Genomic DNA, 11,813 nt, shown 5'->3' on the forward strand with positions numbered 1-11,813 from the left:
CAGTCCTGAAACACAGTCTAAGCTGTTCACCAATCACAATGCACTGGGACAGCTAACCAATGACATCACATTTAGTTTTTCAGAAGGCAGGCCTTCATCAAACCCAAAACTAATCGAGCCATATTTGCCAGGCTGAGCAGAAAGGTATTGTAATAATATAAATAATATAAATTAGGCCTATGTTAAAAATAATCGTTTTTCGAACCACCAAGCATGAGAGCTTGTTCTAGCTCACCCCCAAAACAAAATCAAGACTTTGTAAAAGAGCATAATAGGACCCCTTTAATAAACTGCACTTGGGTTCTTCAACTTGCCGTTCAGTGGACCGTTCACTATGAGTGTAAAAGGGCAGCCGATGAGACGTGAGACATGCGGATCCGTATGCAAGCTTTTATTGGACAGAGACATGATCATAACAGTCATGGGTCAAACACTGGCAAACAGGTATATAGAGGGCAAGACACAAGAATAATACAAAGGCAAGCGTGGGTCTTTGATGAGCAAACAATATCCAGAGGGCTAAGCAAGAGGGGTAATCCAGTATCCAGAGCAAAAGGGTCAAAACACAAGTAACAGGGCAAGGCAAGAAAAAAACTAAATTATGAAAACTAGAAACAGAGACATGATTTTGAAAACTAGAAACAGAGACAAGACTATGAAAACTAGAAACTAACCAGAAAGGTTTACGTATTGCAGCTATCTCTAGGAGAGGGATATGTGCAGAACAATACTCAGCCGTGTGTGAGAGGAAGTCCAATGCTTATAAAGCGTGTCTGATGATTGTGCTGCGTCTGTGTGATTGGTCTCAGGTGCATATTGTGATTGTCGTCTGGTTAATGCGATTGGTCAGAAACTACCTTTTTATTTTTTATTCTGGCAAAAAAATAAAAATAATAATTGAATATGTAATATGTATATCTCACAATTCTGTTTTTTTCCCTAGAATTGCTTGATAAAATGTTGCAGTTATCTTTCTTTTTTTTCTTTTTTTATTTTTTTCATTTGTGTCAGATTAAAAAAAAACAAAAAAACAGCGGAACTTTGAGAAAAAGTCAAAATTCTAAATTTAATTGAATTCAGAATTGTTAGAAACAAAGTTTGAATTGTGAGATTAAAAATTGTTACAAAACGCAGTTCAATGTAGGTTAATGAAACTCACATGTCTAAGAGTTTGAGGCATTTTCAGTTCAATTCTGAATGCTCAACACATTATGAATTTGTGAAAGAAATCAGAAAATGAAACTGAAAAGCTACGGCTGTAATGTGGAGTCCAGCGATCATCCACAGGCTACTTTAACTTTCCTGAGCTCTGATACAAACCCTGAAATAACCTCCATGCAGAGGAAGAGAGGTGCATCATCAAACAGCTGAACACTTCTTCCATGCGTCCTGTCATTCTAAACCACATCACAATAGACCTTGAGCCATGTGTGTCTGCTTCTGAGGGATCATCATCTACCTGTCTACCTGTTCCTAAACAGGGCATGTGTTATTTATATCGGCCAGTAGACAACATCGCGCCTAATCTACAAAAGGCCGTTCCTCCGCGCCCCACTGTCCGGCTGCACTCGGGATCTCCTCCATCCAGCAGCGCTCATGGTGAGTAACACTGGGATTTACAGATGCTTTGGGAATCACCTGGACATTTGATTGAGCCAGATTTTAATTAGAGATCAACCGATATATCGGCAGCACCATTAATCGGCTGGACCATTTTTGAGATGAAATTTGACCATTTTGTGTATTTTATGTATGTTTAATAGTTATATTTGATGCATTAATCTTTTTTTATATTTAATATAAAAACTGAAGCAAAGAAAATATGATTAAAATAATCAAGGTAGATTATTACAGTTTCTTTCCTGCTAAATTGATACAAATAATTACCATATTGAAATATTTTCATTTTATGCTCCAATATAAAAACATATAACAAACAGCAATATTTAGGCTAATGTTGTTGTTGTTGTTATTTATTTTAATTTTTTTTTTTGCAAAAAATGTATGTTATGAAAAATACAAGTAAAATAGAATTTCACAGTTGTAAATAAAACATTATTGGAGAACAATTTTTTTAATTTACTGTTAATTATCACTAATCTCGAAGTTTACTAGCAATTCATAAGTGAAAAATATTTTTGACATTTGACACATCAGTGTGTCCTGGCAGAAATTCACAAGTACATTTTCTGTTCAATTTTCTTAGGCCTACATTTACTTTACTCTTAAAATTCTGCACAATGCAGTTTGTAATTCTAAATATTTGTAAAACTATTTGTCATTTTTTTTTTCATATTAACATGCACACTGGGTCCTATTTTTTTCCCCAAACTTTCTTAAAATGTCTCTAAGACTTTTGAATGATGCTTCAAATGAATCTATGAATCTGACTTTTCAATTGATTCATTCAGAGTTTGAGCTGATTCGTGGAAGTGAATCAAACTTAAAAGCATCTTTTCTTACTAAAGTTTGAATAAGAAGGGAGAAACTAGTTCTTTAAGAAACTGCTCTAACTAAAGAGATCTGAATGTTTGTTTTTCAGGCACCAAAGAAAGCAAAGAAGAGGTCAGCAGAAGGAGCGAACTCCAATGTCTTCTCTATGTTTGAACAGGCTCAGATCCAGGAGTTCAAGGAGGTCTGATCACGTTCCTTCATGTCTGTCTCTGTCTCACCTTAACCAGCATCCTTACATGAATGGTTCATCCAAATTAATATTCTGTCATCATTTATCCCCATCATGTGCTTCCACACCTGTGTGACTTACAGAGAGCCAACAGAGGCTGTCAGAACCCAAGAAAGACAAAAACAATCATGCCCTCTGTCTAATGATGCTTTGTGTGAGAAAAAAATCCCAAATTTATGCTGTTATTCAAAATCATATATACTTTTTCTATAGAATTATACTTGAATATTAGGAATTTTGTAGGCCTATTATTTTCTTATATATAAGTGCTATAACAAGTCTCAGTTAGGTTAACAAAGTACACCTAGCATGGGATTTTAAATAATATAATTAAAAAAAAAAAAAAAATATATATATATATATATATTATATTTAAATTATATACATTAATATAATACTATATATATATATATATATATATATAATTATATTAATGTATATAATTTAAATATTCGTAAAGAATTAAATATTTTATTTAAGTCAGAATTTTTCAATAAATTTTTAATCGATTATATGTGATACATTGTGTATATTTATTTGACTATTTTTACCCTCTCCTCTCTAATAGGATTTATTTAGACAAAACCTCAGATTGAAACAAAAACATGCATTTTCAGTGACACCAAACACCTTCATTTCTCACACCCAGTCCAATCAGCGTTGAGCTTTTTTTAAACCCAAATTTAAATATGCAAAAGTGAATATGATTGTAGATGCATTTTAAATTTGTACATTGATCATGGCAGTATTTTTGTTTTGGGATGAGCAGAAGAGCGCAGCTGCTATTGTTTGTGTGATTCTGTAAAGCTCCTGTGGAATCTGATATTCCCGTCTGATCCCTACTGAGGCTGACATTTGTATTTATAGAGATGCTCCTTCACACACTGGATTCTGTCAGGATAACTGGCACTTGTGTGACATTGCCAGGGTCTGTGGAGGACAACAGCTTCTCCTCAGATCAACAATGATCTGAGCCTCAGTGATGTCTCAGACGATGCTGGAGCTTGACAGATAGACTCTGAACAGAGTGTTTATTTGCAGGCATTTACCATCATGGACCAGAACAGAGACGGATTCATTGACAAGAATGACCTGAGGGACACGTTTGCAGCTCTAGGTTGGTTTGGCAGGTTTTTACCTACTGCATATAAGACAAATGAGATCATAAAAGAATAAGATTGTAATACATGCAAAGTTCAGTAACAGATTCTTCACTGGGCCTGTGATCATCTTGTTGTGATTATCCTGTGGTTTTTTTATCTTAAAAAAAATTGAGTTCATCCATCTTATTCTTCAACGCGGAAGTAAGCCGTTTTCTGTCAGTGTGTGAGACTTCTGGTTCATTAGCTGCTTTAGGAAAATAACGAGATGAATAACAACGTGTAGTTAACAGTAAAACAGTTTGAACTACAAACTAATTAAGACAGTACATTAAAATAATGTGGTAAGACTCACCAATTTGCAAAATCAAAGAGCAATTTTATATTTTACTAAATTAATTTTAATTATATTAATAAATATATATAAAGTAATAATTAATTTAATTCATATTTATTGCATTATTTTATGTTTTATATATATTTTTATTTTTACATTTTTTTTAAAAATAGTTTAATTAAAGGAAACAACTTTCAAAACAAAAATCTATATATATGGGTAAAACCTCTGATTTAAAAACTCTGATATAGCTTTTATATTTCTATATATTTTATTTACTTTATATACACACATATGCTTATACATGTATACACATATAAATATTTTTTTACATTTATTTTATTTTTTAAGATTTTTAAATATATATATATATATATATATATATAATAGTAAAATCATAGGAAATATAAAACAGAAATAGAACTCAAAATCCTAGGCTCAGAATCGTTCAGGTTTAATTGCAACTAGTAAACTACTGTAGTACATGTGTTGAATCACATTTCCCATCATGCTCCTCTTCTGTCCTGTAACAGGCCGGCTCAATGTGAAGCAGGAGGAGATTGATGAGATGCTGAAGGAGGCGTCGGGGCCGATCAACTTCACCGTCTTCCTCACAATGTTCGGAGAGAAACTCAAAGGCAAGTTTTCAAGCGATGAGACTTTAGCATGATCTTCAACATTGAAAAGCACGTTTACTGCACAAAAAAAAAAACTCAATTGTGAGAAACAAAGTTGCTGCATACATAGAACTTTTTCCTCAAACTGGAGATGGTGATGTTTTGTTCAGGCCTTTTATTGAGAGTTTGATGGAGGTTTGTGTGATCGCAGGAGCCGATCCAGAGGAAACCATCCTCAACGCCTTCAAAGTGTTCGATCCTGAGGGGAAGGGAATCCTGAAGAAGGACTTGTAAGCTCTTCAGGGTTTGATCTATCATGTATTATCTGAGCGGTTTTAGCTCGGAAACACAAACACTTGGCATGTATTAAGAAACAAATTAACCCTCATAATGCATTTGGGTCAGCTTTGACCCAGTAGAAATACATAAAAATAAAAAATAAAATAATACTTTTAAGACCCTCAAAATACACACCATTATTTTATTTTATTTTATTTTGTTTTATTTTATTGTTCAGATATTTTCTTGATCCAGTTATGGAGCACCATTAGGTGTAAGAAATGCTTACTTTTATTACTTAAATTATCACCTTTTTAATCTGAAAGTAAATTAAGTAATTAGTAAGTTTTAAGTAATACTTTGCATTTTTAATATAAATGACAATCATTCATGTTCTTATAAAATGTTATTTACATCATTTATAGATTATTATATTTTTTTGTTCATATTTTTAATTTAGCTTAAAATGTTTTGTCTTATTTATTCATATTAATTATAAATGTTTCTAGTAATAATGTAATAATTCTATTTATTGTATTTCACCATAATTGTATTTTATACTACATTTATATTAATATGTAATGACTGGGTGAAGGAGTGGCAGGAAGCAAGTGCGAGATTAATGAGATTTAATGAAGACAATGAGACAACACAAAACTGAGACACAAATAACGCTGGGAGGAATGCACAGTCCAAGATGGTGGTGATGACGAATCCGGAAGGCGGAGGTGAGTTGGCAGCAGGAGAGGGTGACACAGGAACTGCGGGGAAGCGAGCCGAAGGTAAGTGGTGTTGCTTGGTGTTGGGTTGCGTAGAGTGGACGGGGTTCCGGGGAGACATGGACATCCAACGCAGAAACACACAAGAAAGCAAGGCATAGGTTACAAACATGAAACAATGCTCTCACGAACACAAGACGCTAGACAAGCCAATATATAGGGATGAGTAATGAGTGACAGCTGTTGCTGATGACAATTAACGGAGACGCCCACAAACTAATCAGTGCTGACGCGTAACACACAGACTTCACCCACAAAGTGCAAAACCCAGAGATCACGGTTTACCAACCGTGACAGTACCCCCCCCCTCTAAGAAGGCCTCCTGGAGTTCCCAGAAGGGCCTACCTGTTGATTGTAATCATCAATAAGGGAGTGATCCAGTATGTCCCTAGCAGGTACCCAACTCCTCTCCTCCGGACCGTAACATTCCCAGTCCACCAAGTACTGGAATCCTCATCCCCTCCGTCTCGAGTCCAGAATACGATTAACCGAATAGGTCAGTTCCCCATCTACGAGACGCGGTGGCGGGGGAACTGGGGTAGGCGGATTAATACGTGAATAAAACACGGGTTTAATTTTGGACACATGGAAAGCGGGATGTATCCTCCTGTACGCTGGAGGTAGTTAGCGCAGGGATGCATCTTATCATCCGAGGCAGCACGTTGGGAAAGAACTGATCCTACCCCCACCTCTGATCGCGTCGACCTCCACCACGAACTGCCGTGTGGGGTCAGGGGCCACAAGGATGGGAGCCGAAACGAAGCGGCTCTTAAGGTTGGTAAATGCAGTTTCGGCTGCATCCGACCACCTGAACGGAGTACTGGGGGAGGTCAAGGCCGTCAGAGGTGAGACTAGTTGGCTGAAATTACGAATGAAACGTCGATAGAAATTGGCGAACCCCAGAAACCGCTGTAGGGCCTTACGGGAATCTGGAGATGGCCAATCTATCACAGCCTTTACCTTGTCAGGATCCATACATATTCCCTCGGATGAGACTATATACCCTAGGAAGGGAACAGACTGTGCATGGAATATGCATTTCTCCGCCTTGACAAAAAGACCATTTTCGAGTAATCTCTGGAGCACTCGTCTGACGTGTTGAACATGTTCCTGGAGAGATTAAGAAAAAAATCAGTATGTCATCCAGGTAAACATATATAAACTGATCTACCATGTCTCTCAACACGTCATTAACGAGTGCTTGGAAAACCCCTGGCGAGTTGGAGAGCCCGAACGGCATCACCAAATATTCAAAGTGCCCTCTAGGGGTGTTAAAGGTGGTTTTCCATTCATCCCCCTTCCTGATGTGGACCAAATGATAAGCGTTACGTAAATCTAATTTTGTGAATATGGATGCTCCCTGTAACCTCTCGAAAGCTGAAGACATCAACGGTAATGGATAGGTGTTCTTTATTGTTATGTTCTATATCTGCTGATTGGCTTCATCACTCTGTCTCCTCTCCACCAGTAAACTGGTGTGTGGTGGGCGTTCTGGCGCAATATGGCTGCCGTAGCATCATCCAGGTGGATGCTGCACACCGGTGGTGGATAACGAGATACCCCCTGACTATGTGAAGCATTTTGAGTGCCTAGAAAAGCGCTATGTAAATGTAATGAATTATTATTATTGTGATGTTGTTCAACTCTCGGTAGTCAATACAAGGTCGCAGAGAACCATCATTCTTACCCACAAAAAAGAATCCCGCCCCCGCTGGAGAAGAGGCAGGGTGGATGAACCTTGATGCCAAGGAATCAGAAATGTATTTCTCCATGGCCTCCCTCTCCGGAATAGAAAGAGAGTAAAGTTTGCCTTTAGGCGGAGACTTACCTGGCACTAAATCTATAGCACAGTCGTAGGGACGATGCGGAGGAAGAGAAGCAGCAGGGGACTTACTGAACACCTCGTTCAGGTCCAAGTACTCTGCGGGCACGTTTGATAACACCATGGCCTCTTTCTGAAAGACAGAAACAGGCACAACAGGACAAGCAGAAACCAGACAAGACTCATGACAACTTTCACTCCACAAGGTGACAGTGTTGGAACCCCAATCGACTCATGGATTATGTTTGATTAACCAGGGGTGACCTAAACAATGGGAGCTACAGGGGAGTCCATGAGGTAAAAGGATATGGTTTCAGTGTGTTTGCCTGAGGTGAGCAGAGTGATGGGTTCAGTGTAGTGGGTGACGTGTGGCAGTTCCTGGCCATTGAGTGCGGTGACATGGATGGGATGAGACACAGGAAGGACTGGAATGTTCAAGTGACGTGCAAAGAGAGAGTCAATTTAATTACCTTTGGCCCCAGAGTCCAGAAGGGTTCTCCCACCGCAGTTTCACCGGAATTAGAGTCGATGATGGGGTTGAGGACTTCCCGGCGGAGATCCCACCCGATAGTAGCCTCAAACTTACTACCGGGCTGGCTCTTTTTACCGGGCAGGAATGGATGGAATGCTCCAAGCCACCGTAATATAAACACAGTCCTTGGGACCTCCGCCGCTTTCTCTCCCTCCGAGAAAGCCGAGCTCTACCCACCTGCATGGGTTCGTGATCGTAGACGGGACCGACCATGTACTCTCGACTCGAGCGGCCCCTTTCCGGAGAGACGTAATGGCGTGTAGGACTGACTTGTCTACCCAGGCGGTTAATCCGAGCATCCACCCGAAGGGCCAGGTCGATTAGGCCGTTGAGCGTTGGGGGCAGCTCAAGGAGGTAGATCTCCTTCTGCACACGGTCGGCCAGCCCATGCAGGAATCGATCCCACTGCGCCGCCTTGTTCCACTGGCACGCGGCCGCCAGGGTGTGGAACTGAATGGAATAGTCCGCCACTGATGATTTTCCTTTGTATCAGGTCCGAGAGATGGTGAGCGGCCTCCCTGCCGGCCGCGGCTCGATCAAAGACCCGTTTCATCTCTTTGGAGAGGGAGTAGAACGAGGCGCAACACGTATGTTGATTCTCCCACACCGCCATCCCCCATAAGGCGGCCCTGCCAGAGAGTAGGGTAAGAGCAAACGCAACCTTGGACTCCTCTGTCGCGAAGGTGCGGGGCTGCAATGCAAAATGCATGGAACATTTTTTAAGGAAAGTCTTGCAAAAGTTTGGCTCACCGGAGTAACTCTCTGGCGCCGGAAGTCACGGCTTTGGCCGGAAGTGGTCCTGGGAGGTCTCCCTAGGGAACGGGCGGCACAGGCGGTGCAGGGGGCGCAGTGGGAGAGGTGAGTTGATGAATCTGCTGGGTGAGCTCGGACACCTGTGTCACCAGCGCTTGGATCACGCGTCCGGTGTTCATGATGCTCTCCTGCTGCTGATCCATGCGGTTGACGCTGTGGTGAATGAATTCAGACAGTGAAGTGGTGCTCGCTGCTTCCATGGTAGGTGAGAGCATTCTGTAACGACTGGGTGAAGGAGTGGCAGGAAGCAAGTGCGAGATTAATGAGATTTAATGAAGACAATGAGACAATGCAAAACTGAGACACAAATAACACTGGGAGGAATGCACAGTCCAAGATGGTGGTGATGACGAATCCGGAAGGCGGAGGTGAGTTGGCAGCGGGAGAGGGTGACACAGGAACTGCGGGGAAGCGAGCCGAAGGTAAGTGGTGTTGCTTGGTGTTGGGTTGAGTAGAGTGGACGGGGTTCCGGGGAGACATGGACATCCAACGCAGAAACACACAAGAAAGCAAGGCATAGGTTACAAACATGAAACAACGCTCTCACGAACACAAGACGCTAGACAAGCCAATATATAGGGATGAGTAATGAGTGACAGCTGTTGCTGATGACAATTAACGGAGACGCCCACAAACTAATCAGTGCTGACGCGTAACACACAGACTTCACCCACAAAGTGCAAAACCCAGAGATCACGGTTTACCAACCATGACAAAATATAGCTGTCATTTTTGATTTGGCTATTTAAGTACTCGTTTTAAACAAAATGGAAATTAGAAGACTGAAATAAAATAAGTAAAACTAATTTATTTTGTTTGAATTTTTTCTAAGAGTATATTTATGTTGTTTTGACGTTGTAGGTTTGTAAATATGTAGATTTACTTAAGTTAATTAAATCCAATGGAGTTACTGGTAAATTTCAGATTTTTTTTATAGTAATATATTCAATTTAGACTTTTTAAAATATTATTAAATTACATTTAATATAATTTTTATAATATAAAATATAATTATAAAATCTCATTTTTGTTTTGATGTTGTACATGTGTGTGTGTGTGTATGTATGTGTATATATATACATTTTTTTCAATTAAGAAAGTGTTTTTTTTTGTGTTTTTGATGCGCCTCTCCAGTGTGACTGAGATGTTGACCACACAGGCCGACCGGTTTTCTGCTGAGGAGGTGAAGCGTGTCTCACATGTATGATGCTTGATGGTTGCTCTGGACACAGTCTCAGCACCACTGACTGCCGTGTTGTTTCAGATGGATCAGATGTTCACCGCATTCCCTCCAGATGCTACGGGAAACCTAGACTACCGCAATCTGGTCCACATCATCACTCACGGAGAGGAGAAGGATCAGGAATAGTCCACTCTCTCCTCAGCCAATCACAGCACTCCTTGTGTGTTTGTACCTGCCCACTTGTGTAAGACTGACAGCCTCAGCCAATCACAGCGCTCCCTGTGTGTTTGTACCCGCCCACTTGTGTAAGACTGACAGCCTCAGCCAATCACAGCGCTCCCTGTGTGTTTGTACCCGCCCACTTGTGTAAGACTGACAGCCTCAGCCAATCACAGCGCTCCCTGTGTGTTTGTACCCGCCCACTTGTGTAAGACTGACAGCCTCAGCCAATCACAGCGCTCCCTGTGTGTTTGTACCCGCCCACTTGTGTAAGACTGACAGCCTCAGCCAATCACAGCGCTCCCTGTGTGTTTGTATCCGCCCACTTGTTGAAGACTGACAGGCTTGAAAAGGAAGTAGTTACTGAAACAAGTATGTTCTGATTTTTTAACGTATGATGATGTTGTGTAGATGTTTGAACCTTTGACATGAAACCTGTCAGAATTTACTTACCAAAAATATTGTAACTGGTAAATAAATAAATTGATGTGAAACGCTGATTTGAGTGCAAATGGTTTTCTTGTGTGAAAAGGAAGAGAGACACAAGGAAATAATTTGATTTGAAAATTCAGTTGACACCATACATGTTTTTTGACTCTTATGGCTCATATAATCTGATATAGTGAGAATATGGAGGAAAAAGTGGCTCTATTTTATATGATGAAATTGTGATGCTTGTAATGTAAATCAATGCGATCATACTGAGATAAAATTATATAAATATCAGTCACCGCTCTATATCTCCAAAAACTTAGAATGCAATACAGTGATTGAGAGCTGAAGAAATCAAGGCTCCTCAGAAGATGTGAGATGTTCTTGAGGCTTGTGAAGATCATTCCTCCGCTGTGGAACAGTGAAAGTAAAGCTTCTGGAAACAAACGCTCCTCAAAAGATACTTGGTTTTGTTTTCCAGTTGTTTAATTGCTTGGTAATGTATGATTTTATAGTAGCTATGTTAATATATAAACACAGCCAAACTTCGACATTTCAGGTAATTTAGAAACTTAGAAACAAGGAAGAGCTGTAGATATAGAGGTTTTAATAACAGATCCATTTCATGTGTAAGTGGCTTATGTTTGGCTGTGTTTGTGCGGGTGTTTTCCATCCCTCAGTGATTCTTGGGACAGGTAGCAGTCTTTTATTTTCTGTTGGGATAAAGTCAAAGCCTGTGCTGTTATTTCTGTTTGCAGCCTGTAATCTAATACAGTCTTAACACAGTGGTCCGAGACAATGAGCAGCGCTGTCTGATCCAGAGCACTTTCAGAAACCTCCGGGTGTCTGATGTCTGACTATGGCAAGCCGTTTAGCATTTAATCCTTAAAACCTAGGCTACTAGTATCTATTTTCATGCTACTAGTACTTATTAGCTACTCGTATCTATTCCATTTCTTAGCCTATTTGTTGGCTACTAGTGCATATTCTTTAGGTACTAGTGCATTTTTAAAAATG

General features: G+C 39.9%; 1 protein-coding gene across 1 annotated transcript; it reads left to right on the forward strand.

The window, feature by feature from the left end:
* The first annotated feature begins 1,567 nt into the window (after nucleotides 1-1,567).
* myl2a (myosin, light chain 2a, regulatory, cardiac, slow) lies at nucleotides 1,568-10,862 on the forward strand. The gene is made up of 7 exons (XM_059549372.1): nucleotides 1,568-1,599; nucleotides 2,543-2,635; nucleotides 3,725-3,800; nucleotides 4,654-4,758; nucleotides 4,949-5,027; nucleotides 10,097-10,145; nucleotides 10,227-10,862. The coding sequence occupies exons 1-7, from the start codon at nucleotides 1,597-1,599 to the stop codon at nucleotides 10,329-10,331; spliced, it is 510 nt and encodes a 169-aa protein (XP_059405355.1). The 5' UTR covers nucleotides 1,568-1,596; the 3' UTR covers nucleotides 10,332-10,862.
* The last annotated feature ends 951 nt before the right edge of the window (nucleotides 10,863-11,813 follow it).

The sequence above is a fragment of the Carassius carassius genome, chromosome 5 (assembly GCF_963082965.1).
Source record: "Carassius carassius chromosome 5, fCarCar2.1, whole genome shotgun sequence".
NCBI lineage: Eukaryota > Metazoa > Chordata > Actinopteri > Cypriniformes > Cyprinidae > Carassius > Carassius carassius.

Bases quoted from the DNA above. Each gene is read 5' to 3' on its own strand.
- myl2a (XM_059549372.1), top strand. The intron at 4,759-4,948 runs GCAAGTTTTCAA...GTGTGATCGCAG, and splicing joins GTTCGGAGAGAAACTCAAAG to GAGCCGATCCAGAGGAAACC. The intron at 10,146-10,226 runs GTGAAGCGTGTC...GTGTTGTTTCAG, and splicing joins ACCGGTTTTCTGCTGAGGAG to ATGGATCAGATGTTCACCGC.